The sequence below is a fragment of the Eubalaena glacialis genome, chromosome 15, assembly GCF_028564815.1.
Source record: "Eubalaena glacialis isolate mEubGla1 chromosome 15, mEubGla1.1.hap2.+ XY, whole genome shotgun sequence".
NCBI lineage: Eukaryota > Metazoa > Chordata > Mammalia > Artiodactyla > Balaenidae > Eubalaena > Eubalaena glacialis.
In genome coordinates this window covers 599,016-624,798 of record NC_083730.1, presented here as the reverse complement: position 1 = coordinate 624,798, position 25,783 = coordinate 599,016, and the positions used below count along the sequence as shown (strand labels likewise).

At 41.2% G+C, this 25,783-nt stretch overlaps 1 protein-coding gene across 4 annotated transcripts in view; it reads left to right on the top strand.

Annotated features, from left to right (window-relative positions):
• The window catches only part of ADNP2 (ADNP homeobox 2), a 41,932-nt gene extending 17,751 nt beyond the window's left edge, over positions 1-24,181 (top strand). Inside the window, exons 3-9 of one of the 4 annotated variants that reach the window (XR_009697405.1) lie at positions 4,655-4,744; positions 8,366-11,520; positions 11,988-12,089; positions 21,690-21,809; positions 22,431-22,691; positions 22,781-22,925; positions 24,028-24,181. Coding sequence is in view for 3 of the 4 variants with exons in the window: in XM_061170116.1 (XP_061026099.1) it covers positions 4,655-4,744; positions 8,366-11,641 (3,366 nt within the window). In the remaining variant the exon portion in view is untranslated. Of the gene's footprint in view, positions 1-4,654; positions 4,745-7,499; positions 7,707-8,365; positions 13,096-21,689; positions 21,810-22,430; positions 22,692-22,780; positions 22,926-24,027 lie in introns of those variants that run through there. The other 3 variants (XM_061170117.1, XM_061170116.1, XM_061170118.1) reach the window with 3 other exon arrangements.
• Positions 24,182-25,783: the final 1,602 nt, after the last annotated feature.

Genomic DNA, 25,783 nt, shown 5'->3' with positions numbered 1-25,783 from the left:
CTAGTTTTCTGGGTGTTTTTTTTAATCATGAAAGGGTGTTGGATTTTGTCAGATGCTTTCTCTGTCAGTTGAGCTGATTGTGTGGGTTTTTTTCCTTCGTTCTATTAACTTTGGTATATTACACTGATAGATTTCCTTATGCTGAGTCCCCCTTGCATTCCTGGTATAAATCCCACTTGGTCATAGTGTATAATCTTTAATATACTGTAGGGTCTTGTTTGCTAGTATTCTGTTAAGAGTTTTCATTTTCATTCATAAGGAATATTTGTCTGTAATTTTCTTTTCTTGTGATGTCTTTATTTGGCTCTGGCATTAGGGTAATGCTGGCCACATAAAATAAGTTAGGAAGTGTTACCTCCTGTTCTGTTTTGGGGAGAAGAGTTTGACAGGAACTGGTGTTAATTCTTCTTTAAATGTTTGGTAGAATTCATCAGTGAAACCATCTCATCCTGGAGTTTGCCTTGCTTTGGTGTTTTTCATTAGTGTTTCAATCTCTACTTGTTACAGGTCTGTTGAAATTTTCTATTTCTTTAATCAGTTTGGGTAATTAGTGTGTTTCTAAGTTTGTTTCATTTAGTTTATCTATTTTGTTTGTATATAGTTGTTGCTAGTATTCTCCTCTAATCCTTTTATTTCCGTAAGGTCAGTGTAAGTCCCCATTTTCATTTCTGATTTTACTTATTTTTATTTTCTCTCTCTTTTCTGTCAGTCTAGCTAAACATGTATTATTTATTTATTTATTATTTACTTGCTTACTTACTTTTGGCTGCATTGGGTCTTCATTGCTGCACGTGGGCTTTCTCTAGTTGCAGTGAGCGGAGGGGGGGCTACTCTTCGTTGCAGTGCGGTGGCTTCTTGTTGTGGAGCATGGGCTCTACAGTGCAGGCTCAGTAGTTGTGGCGCACGGGCTTAGTTGCTCTGCGGCATGTGGGATCTTCTCGGGCCGGGGCTCGAACCTGTGTCTCCTGCATTGGCAGGCGGATTCTTAACCACTGGGCCACCAGGGAAGTCCCAACATTTGTAAATTTTGTTGATCTTTTCAAAGAAACAACTTTTGGTTTCTTTGATTCTCTCTTTTATTTATCTTTGCTGAGTTCCCAGGTCATTATAATTTTGATATGCAGCCAGGAAGCTGTTCAGTTGTGAACACCAGGAAGCTGAGAATTAAATCACATGAGTTTTCCCTGAATTACATTTTAATGCTGTAAAATAGTCATGTGAAACTTTCTTCCGCACTTGCCCTTAGTATGTTTTCGATTACCTTCATTATTTTACTCAGGTTTCCCCGTGTAAAACCCTAAAAGAAGTTTTTTTTCAGAACTTGTGCTAGGAGAGTATGTGGCATATCTTGAGTGTGCTGGACCCACATCAGGGATCGGTCCTGACCATCCTTTTCGTTGCTTGGTCAGCCTCGTTAGGCAGGCCCATCCCTTGAATCTCGTTAAAATGTAGAGGAAACTAGTACTGGGTTGCTTGATTAAAAAAAAACAAACAAGAACACAAATGTAATCAGTGGGAAAGTGGAAGAGACATTGGATGTTCTTTCTGTGTATGGTGTGTGTGTTGCTCAGAGGAGAGATTTCTGATGTATGATGTGGACCCTTGAGGAATCATGAAGTTATTAGGGAGTTACTACAATTTCTCTGGTGGCTGCAAATTCAAATGAAGCATTGTCTGAGAATTGAAAGTAATCTCTCCCATTAAATTACTGCTATATATCAAATGTTCATAGATACTGAGGTGATTAATATTATCCAAATTTATTTAAAAGTCCAAATTTATTTAAAAGTATTACTCTTCCTGTCAGCTTTTGTCATCCTCTGTTTTCTCAATTAACAGCTATCCGAGATACAAATACTGTCACATGGAGGCCAGAAACCTTTAAAGAAGTGGTAGGGGAAAAGGGGGTTAAAAAAAGAAGGTCCCTAGGTTAGAGTTTCAAAGTATCTCTCAGATTTATTGAGGGAGGATGAGATAGAAGGAAGTAATGTTGATTGTCTAGTAGAAATTTGGATCCATGGTCATTTTCGCCTTTTTGTCGCCTAGTGGGTTATTACCTTGTAAGCCTTTTTTTGCTACCAGTCTTCTGTTGCATCTTGTCTGCTCTGAGGCTCTTCCTGGAGGTACCATTCTCCCCCCGTAGAAGCCCCAAGGGTCTGCCTTTGGTGCAAAGGCTTGACTACTCTTGCTCTTGCTTCTCCCTCCACTGCACCACGTTCCCTTCTGTGCTGTTCTGCTCGGAGCTGCCATTTCTGAGGCAGCTCGTGCACTTAACTTCTGTGCGTCAAGTTACAGATTAGATGAGAACATTTCAACCAATGTTTACAAATTTGGGGTTGCTGCATCTAAATTAGGGAAGCTTAAACAAAAAGGGTGCACTGAACCCACCCCATGTCAATCTTCTGAGACCTATATATGTATAAACAGATTTTTAAAAATGTGTTAACCTGTGTTTCTACATCTTATGTACAAAAATATATTGAAATATTCTTAATCCATTTATTTCCTAATAATTGTGTTTTTTTTCTTACTAGCTCTTTTTTTCCTGCATCTGACAATGGAAAGCACTCTTTCCTTTAAACCCTTCTCATCGCCTGTGATAGAACATTACTGCTTCCCTCTTCCTTTTCCAGTGTTTTCTTATGAAAAATTTAAGCCTACAGAGATACTGAAAGGGTTGTACTGTGAAAACCCATGTACCTACCACGTAAAGTCTACAAAATTAACATGAATATATATCTACACTCATCATTTTATCTCATTTTTTGATGCATTTCAAAGAAAGTTGCAGGCATTGATAAATTTGCTGTTTTTGTATTTGAAGTGAGACTTTCGTAGACAGCATATAATTGGATCATGGTTTTTAACCCAATCTGACATTCTCTACCTCTTATTTGAGTGTTTAGACCAGAGGTAGGCAAACTGTGGCCCATGGGCCAAATCTGGCTTGCTGCCCATTTTGTAAATAAACTTTCTTGGAATACAGCCATGCTTATTAGTGTTTACATATTGTCTATGGCTGCTTTTGTGCACGATGGTGGGATTGAGTAGTTGTATCAAACAGAGACTGCATGGCTGTCAAAGCCTTAAATATTTATCATCTGACTCTTTACAGAAACAGTTTACCAACCCCTGTTATTTAATGTGATTGTTGACATGATTGGGTTTAAATCTCCCATCTCGCTGTTTGATTTTACCTATCTCATCTGTTCTTTGTTCTTTTTATTCTTTTTCTGCTTTCGTTTGGATGAATATTTTTATGATTCCATATTATCTCCATTTCTGACTTATTAGCTATACTTTGTGGGTACCTTCCTCATATAATACTGCTTCACATATAGTATAGAACCTTACAGCAGCATGCTTTCATTTCCCCTTCCAGCCTTTGTGCTATTGTTGTCATATATTTTACCTCTATATATGTTACAAACCTCACAATAAAAGCAGTGTTTTATCCAATTTAAATCCTTGTAATAATTTGCACTTTTCTCTAGTTCTGAATTGACTTGGTAGCAATGTATTAGCCTAGGTATAGTCCAAGGCAGATGTGATATTAATTATCATTCTCTGGCTTAACTAATTCTTTATTTTATATTAAAATAATCTTTAATTATTAAAAAAAACCCAGTAATATATACTGTGAAAGTTAGAAAGTACAGGTTATCATTTCTTTAGAAAATAAAAATATTAAATGCCACGTACCTACCATTTAGAGATTTAGCTTTCTCTTTATGTGTGTAAACATATAAATATAAATGTGTGTAGTATTTACCACAGTGAGCTGATATCGGTCACTCTTTTTTATTGCTTGCTTTTTTCAGTTACCTTCATCTTTCTGTGTCATTAAATGTTCATCCTATCTAATACCCAGTCCATATTCAGATTTCTCCAGTTCCCCCCAAATATTTTTCACACTCTGTCTCTTTGAAGCGGAATTCAGTCTGGACCCTGCTGCATCTGGCTTTAGGGTCTCAGAGTCACGTCCCTTTCCGTCTTGCCGTCCCTGTGGTGGTGTTAGCCACACACTTGAGCCCCTGCGTCATTCCCCACCCTGACACTCTTCTCCGTGGTGCTCGCGCTGATGGAAGACAGTGTCTGCTCATGCAGTTTCTCTCTTTCAAAACTTACTTGTGGAAATCTCATCTGTTTATTTCTTATAAAACTGTAACTTTAAAAAAAAAAAATTTATATATATATTTGAATTTACGGAAGACTAAAGACATGGAAAAAAATCCAGCACCCTAACAAGTACAGCCAGGAAGGAAATCAACTCTGTAATAGGACGTTTTAATGAACTACAAACAAGAAAGGATGGGAAAGGAAGAAAAAAATGTGCATTGAATTTAAGACACTGTAGAAACTCGGAAGACATATTCATTTACTATTCAAGTGTAAACTCAGTAAGTACTTGGCATAAATTAAAAGGCCGCTGCTGAGGTACTAAAACTGTAATATTAACTTGGATTATTTCAACATTTTCCCCAGGTCTCCAACTTGATGGGAACTCTGTCACAACTTGCCATGGGCTGCATTTTCATTTCACTCTTCCCAAGTAGATTTCTTAGGTGCCAAGTAATCCCATCAGGTTCTAATTAAATATTTCTTTATGTTCTGAAATTATGTAATAATCTCTCTTTTTCTCCCTTTTTAAAAGGACCTTAAAGGCTTTGATCCAGGAGAGAAGTACTTTTATAACACATCATGGGGAGATATTTCTCTCTGGGAACCTTCTGGAAAGAAAGTGGTATGTATTTTTATTTTTGATTTTCATGTTTCCTCAGAACTTGAGGGTAAGTGTCAATTTAGTTCTGAGGAACATCATATGTTTTGGGGTTGCAGATGAATGAATGGGAGGAGGAGGAGGTGTAGTGTAAATATTCAGGGAAGTAGAAAGAAAAATAAAGTTAAACGTTTTGTAATATAGGATTATTGATGCTTTGAGAGTTTTCCGCTTATCAAGTTGGTAAAGTGATGTAGTGAAACCATTATTTGTCCTTGATTATTATATGTCTCTGATGTAAGAAGGGCTTCTGATTTATATAACTATTCTCAGTAAAAAGAAATGTCATGACTTTATATGTAATGAAGGTACATCCTGGTTTCAAAAATTAAAATAAGAATATGGAGTTTGAATCGAGGAACACAGTTTATAATAATTTGAAGCCTCACACTTAAACAGATTCGAGCTAAAATATGTGACATACTGCTGAATTCTCCTTCTTAAAGTGTTTTCTTCTGGAAAACCCTTCCTTCCCCCCAGCCACTGGGCTAGCACCTTCGTCAGCGCCAAACCAGCGCGTCCCAGATACGACTTCACTGTCCCCCTCGCCGCTCCCCCAGCCCGTTAGGCCAGGTCGTGTTGGCCTTGGGAATTCTGGCTTTAAAAACAGATTCCTGTAGCCAGTGAGTCATTTTTCTGTCAGAATTTTATGTAAAAACATTTCCGTTGTCACCTTGTCCTCCTGAGTCCTGCTTTCTGCCTCTGTTTTGTGTCTCTTATCCTCCTTAACCCGACACTCCCCTCTCTACCCGCAGACACAGGATTCCTTGAAACTGCTTTGATTCGGTTATTCTGCTCAGAGCAGCTCATGGCTATTCAAATATGCCTTGTTTTGAAGACCTTGGCTTTGTGAATATTTTCTTGGGCCTCCCTGAGTTTTCTTATCCGAGTTCTTAAAAGATTCTGTAACATAACGTGCAGTATAATGTATAATTATATGCTTTTCATCAGGAAACATTTTTTGAATTCCTGTTACAAAGTAGGTAAAACTTTGAGTGCTTGAGACAAAGAGGTGAAAGTTAGGGTTCTTTTCCTCAGGGAGTTTATGTTTTTGTTCGGGTGAATAGGGCCTGGCATAAAAAGTTAAATAACAATATGAAAGAGTGGAGATTGAATTTGTTAAGTAGATACCATATCGAGAAAAAAAACCAATAAACCACTGTTGCCTGGCACGGAGGAGGCTGTGTTGTCTGCTCGTTTTAGTACCTTACCCCTCTCTGTGCCGTAGGTAGCTTCTTGCTTTAATTTGTCTCTGGATAATAGGATATGTGAACAGAGACAGTTTCGGGCACCGTAGCAGAAAAATGTGACCCTGCTGGATTATGTGGCTCGTGCTGCAGAGAAATGAGATGTGTTGGACTTTTGGGTTTGGGACGGAGACGCTCAGGGTTATGTCAGGTGATGGAGCCCAGCTGTTGTGGGACCTGAGGACGAGGCCTTAGGCTGACGGGGAGACAGGGACTGTCACGGGCACAGGGTTTCCACCAGCAACCAGAACACCTGGCTCCACTTCTTCTCTGCTTCTCTCCTTGGTTATTTTTTCTAAATCTGTTACAGTGAACCAAAGGCTCACTATCCTAGAACTTTCACATACACGTTTTTCTCTGAACATTTTGTCAGGGATTTTGTGCTTACGGACTTACTGTTTATTTTCCATTTTAATAGGTTTGTAGTGGTATCTTCTCTGGTGTTAATTTGCATTTCCCTAGTGACTAATGATGTTGAGCATCTTTTCGTGTGTTTGGCATCTGGATACCCTCTTTACTTTAAAGTATTTGATGCTTAAAATGTTTTGCCAGTTTTCTAAAAATTGGGTTATATGTTTTCTTATTGAGACTTGAACATGTCCACAAAAGTGATTCTGGACACAAGTCCTTTATTAGATATGTGGTTTGCAAATATTGTCTCCTAGCCTGTGGCTTTTGTTTTTATCTTTTAAACAGTGTCTTTCAAAGAGCAGATTTCTTACTTTGATGAAGTCCTGTTTATCATTGTTTTCTATTATGGATCATACGTATGGTGTCATATTTAAGAAATCTTTTCTTAACCCAAAGATCTGTTCAATACTAACAGATAGTAACAAGTTGTTAGTAAGTGCTATTGACTCTTTAATCGGGTGTAATTTTCATCAAGTATCTGGTTTTTCAGTACAGCATTTTGTGGAGTATAAGATGCACCATTTTAAAATGAACCACTAATGAAACTAAAGTAATACTTCACACTTAAGCTGTGTTGCAGCATTGAACTGTCAGTTGTAAGGTGTTTTCAGATTTCAGAGATATTAAAATATGGGGGGAAGAGTGTGTCAGAATCAGTGAAAAATGTTTTTTTTTACTTTGTGATCTGTGGTTGGCTGTTGCCCTAGGTTTATTATAGATCCTCCTGGAAGTGCCAGAACCTGGGATTTCTAATTGCTGGGAAGGCAGTAGTAACGTGTTGTTGACTGTGTTTGGGTGATTTCTCTGACCAGTGACCCAAGAGGAGAACTGCATGACTAGGAAAGAAGGTGACAAAACCCGCAGGAGGGGAGTATGTGTATGTGTGTATGAGAGAGAGCGGTCACGAGAGCACAGATCTGGGAAGGAGGGGGGTGGCCTGCGGCCACTGCAATAGCTGGAAAAAGGGTTGCAGGACGGGAAGGCCTCTGCCCCAGCGTTTAACCTGTCCGCACCTTAACCCTCCTCCTTTGTGAAACTAGGGCCCGTGGTGCCCTGGGGTCCGGAGGCTGTCGTACTGCTCCAGGCTGTCAGACCAGCAAGGCTTCCCGGATGCTGGAGCAGACTGTGCTCCTCAGTTGGCCAGCTGCTGTACCGATGTCTGTTCTTGTGCCCGAAGCTTGTGGAATTTCCCATATTTGCCTTACAGAGAAATACCGTACTGTCAGAGTTGTAGTCTGCGGCCTGAACTTACCTCAGGATTCTTCACAGTGAGTTAGGCACAGACCCTCTTTCTTCAGTGCTTGTCGCATGGTTTACTGGCTACTTGCTTGTGCCATGCGCTGTCCATGTGTCTCCTGCCTTCTCCAGGAATCTGGGAAGTGGAAGACAATGATGATGGGGTTAATAATTTGCAAGTTTGGTTATATTAGATAAATTCCAGAAGTTTTAGAATTTGGAGTAAAAACAACATTGGAACTAAGAGAAGTGGGATGAGAAGGGGAGAAAATAACTTTTTCGTGCAGAAAATTGAGTTTATTTTAATTATTGCAGTTAGGACTGCATCAATTCAAAGTATAGGACTAAGTAACGAGATTTGTGGTTTAATGGCTGGCTTGGAAACAGGGTTCAGCTAGCTGTGATTTTGGGGCCAAACTGTGTTTGTATGGCCTACATGCTGAGAATAGTTGTTACATTTTTAAATGTTTGAGAAGGAAAGAAAATGAAAAGAATACTGTTTTGTGACATGTGAAAATTTGAATTAGGGTCGCTAGTGTTATTTACACGTTATCCATGGGTACTTTTCCCTTACAACGCAGCACTAGATCTAGCCAGTTAGAAGAAAAAGAATCATATACTTGTCAACTGTAGAAGGTGTAGCATCTGATAGTTTTATTAAACTATGCTTGACTTTCTTTTCTTTTAACAGAGATATCGAACAAAACCATACTGTTGTAGCCTCTGTAAATACTCCACAAAAGTGCTTACTTCATTCAAAAATCATTTACATCGTTACCATGAAGATGAAATTGACCAAGAGCTGGTGATCCCTTGTCCAAACTGTGTGTTTTCCTCTCAACCCAGAGTTGTGGGAAGGCACTTCAGAATGTTTCATGCACCTGCTCGGAAAGTCCAGAACTACACAGTGAATATTTTAGGTGAAACTAAATCATCTAGGAGCGATGTGATAAGCTTTACATGTTTAAAATGTAACTTTTCAAACACTCTGTACTACAGCATGAAGAAGCATGTGCTGGTAGCCCATTTTCACTACTTAATTAATTCCTACTTTGGCCTGAGAACCGAGGAGATGGGTGAGCAACCGAGAGCTGACGACACCCTTTCTACACAGAAGATGCCCCCATCCGACAGGTATTACTGTAAAAAGTGCAATGCCAACGCCAGCAGCCAGGATGCTTTAATGTACCATATTTTGACGTCGGATATACACAGGGATTTGGAGAATAAGCTTAGGTCTGTGATCTCAGAACATATTAAGAAGACTGGACTTCCGAAGCAAATGCATATTGCTCCAAAACCAGCTGCACGTGCGGCTGTACCACCCAACAGCAGTGCTCCGGGCCTCCCAGCCACACCTCCTTGCTTCCACCTCGCCTTGCCGCAGAACAGTCAGAGCCAAACTGTGGTACAGCCCGTTCAGGGTGCACCCCCTCCGGTGACTGTGGCCTCGGGCGCTTCTGGAAGCCTCACCCACTCTCCGCCTGCCGTTGCCCAGTCTCATGTGACTCTGGTCTCCAGTACTCTGCCAGTGGGCCAGAGCAACCTCACTCTGCCGCCCTCAACACCTCAGCCTGTCTTTCTCTCTCATGGAGTTCCACTTAATCAGGCCGCAAACCCTCCTGTGTTGCCCTTGAGTCAGCCAGTGGGACCTGTAAATAAGTCTGTCGGAACCGGAGTCCGCCCCATAAACCAGACCATCCGCCCGGGGGTTTTGCCCCTCAACCAGCCTGTTGGGCCCATAAGCAGACCAGTTGGGCCTGGAGTTCTTTCGGTAAATAGACCTGTTGGGTCCGGTGTCCTTCCTGTCAATCCCTCTGTCACCCCTGGAGTTCTTCAGGCGGTCTCGCCAGGGGTGATTTCTGTGAGTCGGACAGTCTCGTCAGGGGTCCTTCCTGCGGGACAGATGACCCCTGCTGGGGTTATCCCTTCAGGACAGACGGCAACTTCTGGGGTTCTCCCCGCTGGCCAGGTGGTTCAGTCAGGGGTTCTCCCCATTGGCCAGACGGCCCCATCGGGGGTGCTCCCCCCTGGGCTGACGGTCCCGCCGCGGGTGCTCCCTCCTGGCCAGACGGTCCCACTGAGGGTTCTCCCTGCAGGCCAGGTAGTCCCACCTGGGCTCCTTCCTCCCAGCCAGACGGTCTCGTCAGGTGTTCTCCCTGTGAACCAGGGTATTAACTCTGGTGTTCTTCAGCTCAGTCAGCCTGTCGTGTCAGGGGTCCTTCCTGTGGGCCAGCCAGTGAGGCCGGGGGTCCTGCAGCTTAATCAGTCTGTGAGTACCAACATCCTGCCTGCACATCAGCCCATTAGACCCGGGGCTTCGCCAAACACTGCTTTCCTAACGTCAGGCTCTATTCTCAGACAACTAATCCCCACAGGGAAACAAGTGAATGGGATTCCCACATACACACTTGCCCCAGTATCTGTCACTTTGCCTGTGCCCCCTGGAAGTGTCACCACTGTTGCCCCTCCCCAGATGCCCATCCAGCTCCTGCAGTCGGGCACGGCTGCACAGATGGCCAGCTCCATGGCCAGCCTGCCCTCCCCACCAGTGGTGGTAAATGCCACTCAGAATATGTTCGTTCAGCCTTCTTCGTCTGTGGCAGAGGCAAATCAGGTGCTCAAACAGGCAAAGCAGTGGAAAACCTGTCCAGTTTGCAACGAGCTCTTCCCTTCCAATGTCTACCAGGTCCACATGGAAGTGGCACATAAGCACAGCGAATCCAAATCCGCTGAAACGCTGGAGCCGGAAAAGCTGGCGGCGTGTGCACCGTTTCTAAAGTGGATGAGAGAGAAAACAGTTCGGTGTTTGTCCTGTAAGTGCTTAGTCTCAGAGGAGGAGCTTATCCGCCACTTACTGGTGCACGGCCTGGGGTGCTTGTTCTGCCCGTGCACTTTCCATGACATTAAAGGCCTCTCAGAGCATAGTAGGGCTATGCACCTAGGGAAGAGGAGGCTGCCCGTGGACTACAGTGACAAAGGATTTCAGCTGGATGTCGATGCCAATGGCAGCCTGCTGTTTCCCCACCTTGACTTCATCACCATCTTGCCCAGGGAGGAGCTGGGTGAGCGGGAGGTCTACTTGGCCGTCCTGGCTGGGATACACTCCAAGTCACTGGTGCCCGTGTACATCAAAGTGAGGCCGCAGACCGAGGGTGCGCCCGGGAGGCCTGGCAACCAGGCGCTGACCTGCCCCTTTTGCTTCGGCACCTTTGTGACAGCTGAGGCGTACGAGCTGCATCTGAAGGAGCGGCACCACATCACGCCAACAGTCCACACGATTTTGAAATCCCCGGCTTTCAAGTGCATCCACTGCTGTGGGGTTTACACGGGCAACATGACTCTGGCGGCCATTGCCATACATCTCCTGCGCTGTCGGAGTGCTCCAAAGGACAGCAGCTCAGGCCTGCAGGTCCAGCCTAATTTTATTGAGAACAGTGAAGTGCTTTTAGTCAATGGTGAGGTGATACACGACTCCAGTTTTTCTGTGAAGAGAAAGATGCCTGATGGCCAGCTTGGGGCTGAAGACCAGAGGGATGGCGAGGAGCGGCCTCTCATCATAAATGCTGACACAGACCCGTCCCCAGAGAAGGTGACGAGTGTTGTGCCTTTTAAAAGACAGAGGAATGAAAGCAGGACGGAGGGACCCCTCGTTAATGATGATGCTCTCCAGATTTTAGCATTAAATCCTAAAAAATATGAAGACCGTTCTTATGAAGAAAAAAAGCAGTTTCTTAGAGATTATTTCCACAAGAGACCATATCCCAGTAAAAAGGAAATAGAACTGTTATCCTCACTCTTATGGGTGTGGAAGATTGACGTGGCTTCATTTTTTGGAAAAAGAAGGTATATTTGCATGAAAGCAATAAAAAATCACAAGCCTTCTGTACTTTTAGGCTTTGATATGTCTGAACTTAAAAATGTTAAACACAGATTGAACTTTGACTATCAACCACAAAACTTGTAAAAAAAAAAATTAGGAAATCTAAAGTACTAGATAATTAGTAGTCTTTTTCAATTGAGATTTTAAAAAATGTTATTTTCTTCACTGTATGTTGAACTAATCAATTTCAGTGGTCTATGCTGCTCTTTAGATTTATTTCAGGTGCTCAGAAAGACTTCTCTATGAAGAAGTGAATAGTTCTTTCAAATTTATTGTTTCCTGCAGCTTGATTTTGTAACAGTTGTTTTTCATTTTTTCCTCTGTCATGTAAATTAAATCTTTTGATATTTCATGCACGCCTTGTTTTCCCAGTAGTGTCAGTATCGTATGCTAAAAACTGAAATCTATATATGTTTGTTTTTCATTTAAGGAAATTTCAGCTTGTTTCAGAATACTTGATTAACTGCGAATTAAAACTGCTCTCCCTCAGCTTCACAAGTAGCAGCAGATGATACAGTAAATGTTTAGAGAAGTGAGTAGAAGCCCCTGTGACATGTCTGGTTCCTTAAGGATGCACTGCATTAACTTATGCTGATTTCTTCTTGTAAGGTATTTGCTTATTAGATTATACTTTTGATTTACGTTTTTTCAGGTTTGTCCTAACAGCTGTTTTTGATTGTAACTCAGAAAACCAAATGTTTTCATTTGTTAAAAATATACTGAACCTGAAGTCTGGTATTAAAGCTCATAAGTCAAGAGTTATTTTACAAATAAAGTAATTCTGTAGGTACAAAAATACTTCTCAGTGTAGACTTTTCCCCTCTTTTTGATACGCTGATAAGTCTTTTCTCCATTCAAAGATAAGACAATAAATCTTTAGTGCCTTTAGAACAAACACTGAAAACACACACACAAGCTCTCCTCCTAACCTAACTGTTCATAAACCAGTGAAAGGGAAGGACTGCGTTACTCAGGATAACATGTTGGCCCCTGGGTGTGGCGACTGACTGAAATTTAAACACAGGTTTTCAGGGGACAAGGCGAAATGAGTAGACCGGAGCTAGTCTCCTGGTTGGTATATTAAATCTCTGACAGTTTCCTAGAGGTAAATGTATTCATTTTGGGGAAATGGGCTTTCCCATAGCCTAGTTGTCCAGGCTAATGGGATGGGGTATTGCTAAGGAGCTCAAGTGTATTACTCTCCTTTGGACAGCTAAGCCTCGGTTTTTTCACACAATATAAAATAACTTAAAGCACCAGAAGCAGTAATGGAGACCATCCAGTTTAGACCTTAAGTCGTAGTGCTGGTGGTAACAGCAGAGGCACCTGTGCAACATACTCAGAAGATAAGACAGTCTCTGGGAAATAAGATAATGTTACCGTACGGATTTTAAAAATATAATAGCTGCATGTCATTGCTGTAATGTACATTTTTGAGGCAGTCGTGAAACTGGTGTGTGATTGTTGGTGTGCTCTGTTGTAAATTCAAAGAGCTTGTTCAAGTTTTTTTTTTTACCTATTGTTTTCAGAGTGTCTATTTTGAATTAAAACTTGTTACACCACTGCAAGTAGAACTGTTTAATTCTTTTAACTGTTAAAACATCACGGTGACTCAGGAACAATCTAAACGTGGAAGTAGATACCATATTTATTTTCTAAAAAACATTACTTGTCATTGTGAAAATAAGCACAACCCGAAAGGGCTAACTAATTACAGGGTCACAAAATAGATGTGGCTAGAGACCCTTGCCGTGTCTGGCGGTGGCTGGGAGTCGGCCTTTCTCCATCCAGGCTGTGCTCTGTGCCGAACGGCCCAGCTTGCCGTCTGCATGGTTTGACCCTCCCTTCTTCAGTTGTGCACGTTAGGGGTTCTGTTGCCCTTGGGGCCTGATCATTCTTTGTTCGGGTGACTGTCCTGTCCACTGCAGGATCGGGGCAGCATCCTTGGTCTCTACCCTCCAAGTCAGTAGCACCTCCACCCGCCCCCCGGGCTGGCAGATGTGTCCCTGCCAGGTGTCCCTGTGGGGCAGCATCAGCCTCTGAGGAGAACCACTGTGATGAAGGAATTCTGATTTCCAGCTGTATTTCAGCTTTTGATGTGGAGTCTTTTTATACTATGCTAGTTACTGGTTATTAAATAATTTTTTAGGCTGATGGATCAAAATTTGATATAAGCTGAGCTTCAAAAAGCACGTGGGAGTTCTTGCAAATGTAAAAAATGAGTAAATTTATTACTGTTTTTGGCTCTGCCGTGCGGCATGCGGGATCTTAGTTCCCTGACCAGGGATCGAACCCGTGCCCCCTGCAGTGGAAGCGTGGAGTCTTAACCACTGGACTGCCATGGAAGTCCCTAAATGTATAATTTAAAAATGAAAAACTAAACTATAGATTAATAGTGGTGGAGGTTTTTTAAACTATCCATTAAAAGATTAGAAATTGAGAAGGAAAGGAGACAATCCTTTTTATTACCACGGTTACGAGTAACTGTATACTTAAAAATTTTTTTTAATCTATGTAGCATGAGCTCTAAAAATATTTCATATTTGGAGACACTGCTTGGGAAAGATCCTCTGTGTTCTCCTTGCTGCAAGTAATGAATCCTCCCTTCTCCTACCCTCTTCCCCCCAAATTACATATTTGAAGTCGATTCAGTGAAAGACAAATTGGAATGTAGGATACTGTTTTAGCTTCTGAATCCTGTTAACACACCCTTGTTTTGGATGTGTGATTTTTTAATAACTAGGGACCACATCACTTCACTTGTTCCAGTGACTAATAAATGAGAGACAGTAATTCAGAAGTGCTCCAGAAAGCTTTTCATCCACCAAATGACAGGATAAGCACCTTCACCACCCACACCTTTGCTTAATTCTTCTTTTGGTCACTGCTCTCCCACGCATCCCTCAGCACGCTGCTTCCAGAATGAAACTGCCAGCAAATCTCAGTCTGTCGGATTGCCTGAGCAACTCAGCTGAGGAACAAGTCGGCTTTGATCTCACCTTGTCCTAAGGCCCATGAATGTTTTCTCTAGAAAGCTGCAGGCGAATGAGGTAGGAAGGGCCGAGTGTGGACCCTACAGCTCTCGAGGACAGTAGGCCTCGGGGTCTGACCGTGCAAGAAGCTGCGGGACTCCGACACAGCTGCGGGAGTACCTGCCTTCAGTTTCTGTGACGTGGGCCACAGGGCTGGCATGAGGGCAGGCAGACAGCAGAGATGGCCGTGTCGAGGACAGTGCTGGGTACAAGGGCAGTGTTGGTACCACAGTAGCTTGAAGACTACATGGTATAGGTGGTGTCCGCCCACTTTTCCCCCTTCACCCTCATCAATGAGATCAAACAAAACATAGCCAATCAGTGAAGAAGCCAGGCCGGTCCTGAAAAGCCAACAGGGGCCAGAAGACCCTCATCCACATACCACCAGCTAACCACAAAAACTAGGCTTCTGTATCACCACACTGGACTGTATTCCCGGGCCAAGGAGCTCTTCCAGGAATTCCTGGTCCAGGTGGTTATCAGGAAAGGGCTGTTGCTCATATGAGACTTGTCAGTTGGCCTCCCTGGTGTTGTGGACACATCATCCTCTCCCTCAAGCTCAGGCCAGTTCAGTCTCCCTTGCAGAAGCCATGTGGTTCTGGTTCTTCATTCAGTTTTGAAATAAGACCTCTGGAAATCCTGTGCTGTGCTGTAGTTGGGCAGCAGCTGGGCCAGGCCTGCAGTAGACGGTTGCTCTTCTGCCCCCGAGTTCCCAGGGGTGTGTGGCCAGGGAGGGCAGTCGCCCACCTCCTGTTACCCTTTTCCAACAGCTCTTCACATACGATGATTATGTGCAGCTCTCTAAGAGTTCACTAAAGAAAGCAACAACCCTGACCAGTTAAGAAAAGAAAAAACAGCCCCAAAACACTAACCTAGTTTTTACATTGTTTTTAAAAACATTGTTTTTAAAAAAAGGTCTGTTTAAACAGACCTTCCTAGTAGATAATAAACATTTATCAACAGTTTACTATTGCTAGGAAATGGGCTGAGTATTTTAACGACAATGATAATGATCTACTTAGTGCTTACTCAGCTGTGCACAGCTGACATGCATTTTAACTCTCAACAATCCTACAAGGTAAATGGTAGTATTCTCCTTGTGCCTAAAAGGAAACTGAGGCATGGAGAGGTTAAGTAAGTTGCCCAAGGCAGGGAGCTAGTTAGGTGAAAAGAGCTAGGGCGAGACCTGGGGGCCGAGCGTCATGCTCTTGGCTGGTATGATACATTCCTCTGTTCACATATTTCCCCATTTAAGCCTCATAATACTCTTACGATGTAGGTTTTATTTTACCTGCATTTTAAAGATGAAGAAATGGGATCCAAGGTAGAGTGACCAGCTGTCCTAGTTTACTCAGGACTGAGGGATTTCTCTGAACTTTCAGTGCCAAAACTGGGAGCATCCAGGCAGGTGGGGATAAGTTGGTCACCTTACTCAGAGAACAGTTCACCCCCCCATGGTGACATGTCCCTTAACTGATGCAGTACTGTCTGTAATAAATCTGTCTGCTCTCTCTAGACGCACACGTAGCCCTTTAGGTGTCGAGATATACAGGGCATCCTGACCCTAGATGGTTACAGCACCAACAGTAGCAGTGCCCTCTGTGTGCCAGGTATTGTTCTAAATGCTTTGCGTAATGAACTCAATGACATGATGTGTTGTGAATGAAAAGTGAAAGGAGGGAAGTCCTGGTTAGAACAACAGTAAAAGAAGTACACAGAGATTTGCTATTTAGATATCTTATAATGTCTCCCCATGTTACTAAATAGAGTCCCTGCTGAACTATCAACTAAGGAATAAAAATTCCAACTATGAGGTACTGCCAGAAAACTTTTCTTTAGTTTTTTTTTTTTTTTAATTAATTTATTTATCTATTTGGCTGGGCTGGATCTTAGTTGTGGCATGCGGGATCTTCGTAGTGGCATTCGGGATCTTCAGTTGCGGCATGCGAACTCAGTTGCAGCATGTGGGATCTAGTTCCCTGACCAGGGATTGAACTCGGCTCCCCTGCATTGGGAGCTTGGAGTCTTAGCCACTGGACCACTAGGGAAGTCCCACTTTTCTTTAGTCTTAAACACTTAAACTTAATTTCATTCTCTTACTGATAGTTATAATTTTAATGTTCTCAAACCAATTCCTTTTTCATAGGTGCTGAGAGTAAATATCTAAACATGCATTCCTTAACATAAAGCTTCACCTTGTAGCACACCTGCTGGTTTATACTTCTGGAATCTATTTTTTCTGTTATGCAGTTATTAAATCTCAGCTTTAGAATTTTTCTAGTTTTTGATAACCTGTCCTAATTACTACTTAGTTTTTAAAATTTAAAAGTTTAAAAATCATTTTAGCAATAAAGATGTTCTAGAGGGAAACTCTTCATAGTAAGTGAATGTGCCCTAAGAACATACTACTTGTAGCAGTGCCGAGCAGTTACTTTCTTTCAGATTCTAAACCCAGGATTTTCTTAATTTGTGATCCATGAACCATCTGAGTAAAAAGTGTAAACGTTGATGAAAGTTAAAGTCTAGATTATAGTATCAGATTTTTCATAATATACAGATAAGATGACAATTTACTGGCACTATCAACCTCAAAGGCCTATGTTAATGACACATGAAAACAGCCTAAATTTTATGCTTATTTGGGATCAGATATCTAGGAGGGTTACCTTGTAAAGTAGATTAAAATCCAAATCAAAATCTGTTGTATCTGACAGGGATCTCTTAAGGCCACCATGTTGGCAGGTGGAAAACAAATACACCATTCACTCAGATGACCTAGCTCACTTTTTTTTTTTTCTTAAGTCTTTTTTGAATTTGTTACAACATTGCTTCTGTATTATGTTTTGGTTTTTTGGTCAGGAGACATGTGGGATCTTAGCTCCCTGACCAGGGTTCAAACCCGCACCCCCTGCATTGGAAGGCAAAGTCTTAACTACTGGACTGCCAGGGAAGTCCCCTAGCTCATGTTTTGAGAGGGAAAATGTATATAACGCTGCTAAATAGTAGCTAACATTTGTTTTTCACAGCCTGTTAAAGAAAGTGCTTCCCAAACCACTTTTCTTTATCCCACTCATAAAATCATGAGCAGTGTTTGTTTACTTTTAAACAAACAAAAAATTACATAAATTCCTTTTCAGAAGGAAATCTTTAACAATTAAAATTTAGAATTTTATCAATATTTAAATCATAAATCAAACTTCAGCCACATAGGTATGTTTGCTATGAACAAACTAAGATCACGTGGTCATACTATCAAATGCAAATTCAGAATTAGTTGTCATAAATGAATATATTTTTTCAGAAATTAGTTGCTTACAGTTTACAATCCACGATATGGAAAGTTTAATATATTAATTTACCATTTGCCTAAACATAATCTAGAGAAAATTGAATAATAGCAACGAATAATGAATGGTTCAGTAGTTTTTCTTAAAACAATGTTTCTATATAGATCTATCTTGAGCGTTAGTTGAGTTGTAAAATCAGTAAAAACAACAGTTTTGCTAGAGTTTATAGATAAGTTGACTCATTTTGCCTCCCCAATCCTCTGTGGAGCAGCTTTCAGAATTGTTAGACTGAAGACCCGGAAAATCCTACATTGTCTATGAAATAGTGATACTGACACACATACGCACACACAAACGCACACACAAGTTAATATGATATCAAACTTAGACTACAGCTCACAGATTCTAGAAGGAGTTTCCATGCAGACTTAGATTTAAGGTCTTCTCATTACAAGGAAAGCACCTTTGGTCCTAAAAAGGACAGATTTATCCTCAGTTTGCTGTTGTCTTGTGGAAGATGACTTAAGAAAACACTGGGAAAGTCATGAGATCATTTTAAAGAAATTATGCATTTTGCAGGGAAGGTAATTTTTGGTTATTTTTAAAATTTAATTTTGTCTAGATTTTATATGTGCTTTCAAATAACTAACTGGAGTGGCTACGTACATCAATAAGACAACTTACACAAAAGAAGGAGGGCAGCTGATGCAGGAATTTCTGAAGCTCACTGGGGAAGCCTAAGTTTAGCCCTGCCAGTGGCTTGCTTCCCCACTCCAGTCACATGACTCCAGGCATGTTAGCAGAGGCCTTTTCACTACGTTCAGCTCTAAGGTGAGTGCCCTTCTAGTAACATATCAGAAGATCAATAACCTCGCACCAGAACTCACATTGTTATCACAGTGGTTCTTGGTGCCCTGTTTGCTTGTTGCCATATATTTCACTGCTGACCTTGTTTTTATTCACAGGTGGTGGTAGTGACCATCTTGGTCCAATAAGTAACTAATTTAGAAGTAAGCAGGATACACATATATCAACACCCAGTATGTAGAATTTTCTAACCATATCCTAGCTATTGGCATTGCCAATTTTTTGGCCTCTACATAACATTCTGTGTTAGATGATTTGATGACTAAAGGTGAAGCTGGGATACTAAAAATAGATGTATTGTTACTGACAACATGGAATCAACTCAGAATTTTAAAAACGAAAATGGAAAATCTTGGTAAATTCATTATGAGATCTATTCAGTAATCAAAGTAGATTGACATTACTCTGATTACAGATTCTTATCTATCTGAGTCCCACTTAGAAATGAATCTTTAAATATATGTTTAGAACTGCACACTTTTTTTTTTTTTTGGCTGTGCCGCGCGGCTTGCGGGATCTTAGTTCCCCGACCAGGGATTGAACCTGTGCCCTCCGCAGTGAAAGTGTGGAGTCCTAACCACTGTACCGCCAGGGAATTCCCAGAACTGCACACTGTTGTCCCAATGAAACATATGTTATTTCCAGGATCAAAATACCCATAATGTCTGAGGGTTGCAGTGTAATTAAATGATATCCTCAATCTAATTTCTCAACACTTAAGAAGCTCAGGGTGTGAACTACTTAACCTTACTCTGCCATCTGAGAAGCTATGCCGGTCTGGCTGTACTATGCCTGTTTTTCCATTCACAAAATGGCAGGTGGGGAGAGGTGATTCCTTCTGTGTTTCATAAGAAATGGCCTCAGTATAATCATATGTTTTATTTTCAATGCACTAGAAATAGAGAATGGGTCTTTGCCAATTCCTGGACAGTTAATTAGTAAGCTGCTTCCTTGCAATGACTTGTGTAAGAATAGATTAGTTGGCATCAATGCATTCCTGTCCTACAGGGTTGCCAAAGTGGCTACAAAAAAAAACACTAGACACCCAATATCTTGTAATAACCTATAATGGAATATAATCTGCAAAAAAGCCTGGTCACTGTGCTGTACGCCTAAAACTAACACAATGTTGTGAATCAACTATACTTCAATTAAAAAAAGGACTAGACAGATTCAAAGAGTTTAGAACACAGTATACTCTTGAGGGTAAACATAAGAGTCTTTTGCCTTCTAATATAAAGTCCACCTCAATCTAGATCATTTGGTTGTAACTCAAACTATGTAGACTAGCATAAAAGTCTAAGAGATTGTCTTTCATTACATTTCTCCACGCACCCCGCATGGTCAGGACCTTCTGCCCATGCGGATAAGCGATGTGAAGGAAGACAGTGCCAGAATGATTAATTTTCTTTGATTTAAAGTTTAATATTCATTTATTTAAAAAATTAAGCTGCTACCTACATTTGGTAATGTTATATTCTTCCAGTAGTGGTTTCTCACTGCTAAGACACTATTTGTGTGCATAGTCTAAGATTATCAGCAACATTATTTTATAAGTATTTCACTATTGGGATAATATTGCAGACTTTTCTTCCTAAAGCAGTAAAGTACCTTTGGACCAGGTTTTCCTGGGTATGTGCTATATATATCTGTCTGCCTATCATAGTTTATATCGATTGAGATGATATGTCCAGTAGTAGAAAGATGCTAATAAAAATGCAAAGGGCAACTTGAGTCCCAGTAAAACAAGGTGAAGTGCTTTGACTGTTGAGTTCATCTGAAGCTGTCAGAATATGTTACACACATCAAGTGTGTCTGCCTCACTCCAGGGGCTTTAGGAAAGTGGGAGGTGCACTTTCATGTACAAGATGTGCAGAGTCCCTACAAACCTAAAATCTAAAAGAAAAGGGTGAGGCTGGAACAAGTTACTCTGATGACATAATTTTGGATAAATGTGGTCTTCATTACTGTATAACGTATTATAGGTTTCTAAAATTTGTCAAAATCAGCCTTTCATGTTGGACCTTCTGAGTTCAGTGGTTCAGTCCCTCATCACTGCAGGCTCCTGGAGTTTGTACAAGCGTGGGTGACTTGGGTCTGTGTTTACATTGCTTCAGCCCCTTCCCCCTGATTCGTTCTCATATTTTCACCTGAGCCCACCTGTGAGTTGGCGTTAAATTGCCACAGACTGAAGCGTGAACTGTCCTAGAGATTTAAATCCTAACATTGATTCCTTGCCAGGTGCTAGTTACAAAATCATAACCTGAAATGAAAAGATGGTGAATAGATCAAATAGCTTTTTTTTTCTGTTGCAAATTCGGTTGGCATCTGAATATTTGGATAGATTAGTTAAAAATCCAAATATCTTGGTAATTTAAATATATGACTATATCTTAGTGTTTAAATCACAGCAATGTTTGAGATATAATCCAACATACCCGCAAACTCATCAACTCTCCTTAGAAGTCTTCAAGACTCCTGTCTGAATCTTTGTTCTGTAATAAAGAAACATTAGTTTAGGATTAACTGAATTTGTGCATTTAATTTATGAATAAAATTTTTTTTTAAAGTTTTTAACGACTGTGCAAAGAATAATGTTGGCTATTAACTTGGTAATTTGAATTGCAAAACTATTTTTACATGGAATGCTTATGTTTTTAAGTTGATAGCGTTGCTTAATAGAAGTAACTATTAATTCAATTTGATTAACTTCTTGTTTCCATTATCACCATTTGTAAAACCTGACAGGAATTTTACAAATGAGCAGGGGCTGAGGTGCTTTCTGACTTGTATTAATTTTAAAGGATACGTATTCAAAACCTCTTGATCACGTGCAATGGTGCCATGCTAAGTATGCGATGCAGCCACTGAAGATGGCGACCAGTGTGGTTGTAGACGGGCACATGTAGCCACGAGGTACCTCACTCATCCATTCGTCATTCCCAGCTACTTCAGTGGTGATGCCAGAGGGAGGAGACTTGCCTCAGGTGTGACCTGAGCCCGAATCCAGCACCTGTGCCCTGTCGACTAAGAAACGTGCCTTCCTGAGCTGCTTCCTTAACAAAGGTTCATACTCCTTGTGCCTTATAAGTTGTTTGATGGTAAATGAGGCTTTCTTTAAAGGCAAGTTTTGAGAGTTCCAATAAGAAATAGGTGTGATTTTTTTTTGATGTTTCAATAGAAAATGGTTCTGAGAGTATGTATTTTGCATTTGCTTAGTACCTGCAGTCTGCTCACCTGAGTCTCTTGACAATCCTGTGGAAGAGATAAGTTAGGCTTTGCTTCTTGCCGACGAGCAAACTGGCCCAGAGAGGTAAATGACTTTTCTTAGGCCGTATGATACAGTGGTTGGCAGAGCCAGATCTAAATTGGAGTTACTGACTTATTGTCTAGCATACAGTACCTCCCCATGAAGATAAGTCTTTAAAAAATAATGTTTTAATGTGTGATAACAGATGACCTCCGTGAGAGAGAAATGGGGAAGCTGCTCAATCAACCCAAGTGCAGCCGAGGTTGCTCACTGGTGGAGGGGAGGGAGAAGAGGCCAGCAACACCTAGAAGCACTTGCAGCAGCACCTGAAAGTGGCCCTTGGAACAGGAATCCAACAGGCCTGCTGCTTTAAACTGATGTGATTCCCACAAATGGAAGGAAACGGCAAACTGATGCAACTTGTATTTGACTTTCAGATTCTCCAACAGTGTTTTTCAACCTGGGAAGGGCCGAACACCCTACAAAGGTTAAGGAGGGTGAGAAAGAAACGCTTTCAAAGCTGGACAGCCCTAAAGCCCAAGCGAATCGCAAGCTGCTAACAGCAGTGCACGTGACTGCGGGATCTCCACCCACGACCCTGACGTCAGCAAACCTTCCCGTGGTCTTCAGCAAGGACGGATTCTGCTCTGTGGACAGCCCAGAACTTACTTGAAGGAAGGGTTCTGCTGTTTGAAGAGGTCAGAATAAGTGTTGTCTGAGAGGATGTGAGTGATTCCGTGGCCCCGGAGCCTGCCTGCTCTGACACCTCGGCCTTACCTCATTTCAGGTTCAGAGAAAATTCGAGTCTCTGGCTCCACCAAAACCCTACGACACTAGCTCCACCCCTTCAGCAGAGGCACAGCGCAGTGGCGAGGAGGAACACCTCCAGGGTGGCTGGAGCACCTTCTCCTGACACTGGCTGCCCTTCCAAGGTGGGTGATGGTATCTCACTAATCGCTGTGCCAGCTGGGCTTGTGCAAGGACAGTGTAAAAGGCTTTGTTCTCTAAAACCTGTAGAGTATAAGTGGCACATGAGTCCTGTCTTTGCTGCAAGGGTCTGGGGTTCATTCCGTGCTTTTCCTTTGGGTACTGAATTCTGCATTCGGTTAGGAAGCGTCACATTCAAGTTATTCCTTGTCCCCAGACCTCACTGCCCTCACCCTTCTGCCTGGAACACTCCAAACCATGCTTGAAGCAGCTACCCCTTTTGTTCCTCAAACTAAGACCAGCATGATCCTTAGATTCATTGTCGAGAAATTAGTGTAATCTGGGAACGTGTCATGTGACCTTTAAGGCCCATTCATGCACGGACCCCAAAATGATTCATTGCTCCACGTATTCTTGGTTATCAGACCACAGGTCAACAGGGCAGTGTGTGTGCAAAAGGATGTTTGTACACAGGCACCTGAAAAGAGAGGGAAGGAGCCTGGATGAACAAATCAGCTAAGAATCCAAAGCGTTATTTCTAGACTGCTTATGACCAGAAATTTGTACTCATTTCCTTTTTTCCCCCCAATTTAAAAAATTGTTAGAATACACGTAATATAAAATTTACCATCTTAACCATTCTTAAGTGTACAGTTTGGTGGCATTTAAATACATTCACATTGTTGTGCAACCATCACCACCATCCATCCAGGGAACATTTTTATCTTCCCAAATTGAAACGCTGTCTCTATTCAACACTAACTCCCATATTTCCCCTCCCCCAGCCCCTGGAACCCAGCATTCTACTTTCTCTGTGTATGATTTTGCCAACTCTAGTGATCTCCTTTAAATGGAATCGTTCAGGATTTGTCCTTTTGTGACTGGCTCATTTCACTCAGCGTAATGCCTCCAGTTTCATCCATGTGGTAGTGTGTGTCAGCGTGTCCTTCCTCTTGAAGGCTGGATAATATTTGGTCATATGTATTTCCATTTTTTGTTTATCTGTTCATCCTTTGATGGACACTGGGGTTACTTCCACGGTTTACCTACTGTGAACAAAGCTGCTGTGAACATGGGTGCCAAGATGCCATGCTTGTTTGCTTTCAGTTAACGCTCAGCATGTCTGGGCTCCCATGAGGCTCAGCTGTGACCTCTACGTGTCCGGGAAGATGGGCTGCGAAGCCCTTGCTGCACCTGGTGCGAGACGAGATGTGACTCCCTTCTTTGTGTTTTTCTGTATTTTACAAATTTTCTAAAATTAAAGTGCGTTTATTCTTTAAAAGTACAAGGAGTGTATCATCTAACAGTGCTACCAGTTGGGAAAGGTGATTAAATCCAGTTGACCCACACATAGTGAGATCACTGTATTCGTCTTTCTCTGACTTACCTCACTTAGCACGATGCCTTCAAGGTCCATCCATGTTGTCGCAAATGGCAAGAGTTTATTCTTTTTTATGGCTGAGTAGTATTCCATTGTATGTATGTATGTGTGTGTATTTATGTAAATATATATTAATGAAAATTATATGTATATAATTACACTAGGCCTGTCAATATTTTCTTTATATATTTAGGAGCTCCTATGTTGGGTGCATAAATATTTACAAATGTTATATCCTCTTGTGGATTGACCCCTTTATCACTATGTAATGCCCTTTTTGTCTCTTATTACAGACTTTGTTTTAAAGTCTCTTTTGTCCGATATAAGTATAGCAGCCACAGCTTTCTTTTGGTTTCCATTTGCATGGAACATCTTTTTCCATCCCTTCACTTTCAGTCTGTGTGTAATGGAGACAGCATATAGATGGGTCTGGTTTTTTTAATCCATCAGCCACTCTGTCTTTTGGTTGGAAAATTTAATCCATTTAAATTTAAAGTTATTATTGATAGGTATGTACTTATTCCCATTTTGTTAACTGGTTTCTGAGTGTTCTGTAGTTCCTCTGTTTCTTTCTTCTTCTCTTGCTCTCTCCCTTGTGGTTTGATTACTTTCTTTAGTGCTGTTCTTAGAGTCCTTTCTCATTATCTTTTGTGTGTCTGCTATAGGTTTTTGTTTTGTGGTCACCATGAGGCTCACATATAACAATCTATATTTATGACAGTCTACTTTAAGTTGATAACAACCTAACTTTGAACACATTCTAAAGCTCTACATTTTAATTGCCCCCCCAACATTTTATGTTGTTGAAGTCACATTTTACATCTTTCATCTTGTATATCCCTTGATATTATTGTAGTTATCGTTACTTTTACTACTTTTGTCTTTTAACATTTATATTAGCTTTGTAAGTGATTAATGCACCACCTTTACCTTTATCAGTGAGAATTATACTTTCATATGTTTTCTTCTTAGTAATTAGAGCTTAAAGTCATCCTTTTAACATTTCTTGTAAGGCCGGTTTAGTGTTGATGAACTCCATTAGCTTTTGCTTGTCTGGAAAACTCTTTATCTCTCTTTCAATTCTGAGTGATAACCTTGCCAGGTAGAGTATTCTTGGTTAGAAATTTTTTTCTTTCAGCCCTTTGAATATATTGTGCTTCTCCTTACTGGCCTGCAAAGTTTCTGCTGAAAATACTGCTGATAGTATTATGGGGGGTCTCTTGTATGTAATAAGTTGTTTTTCTCTTGCTGCTTTTTTGGGAAGTATAGTAGATTTACACTATTACATTAGTTTCAGGTGTACAGCATAGTGAATACATATTTTTATAGATTATACTCCATTAAAAATTATTACAAAATAATGACTATACTTCCCTGTGCTGTACAATATATCCTTGTTGCTTATCTGTTTTACACATAGTATTCAGTAGTTTCTATAACTTAATCCCTTCCCCTAACATGCCCCTCCCCACTCCCCTCTCC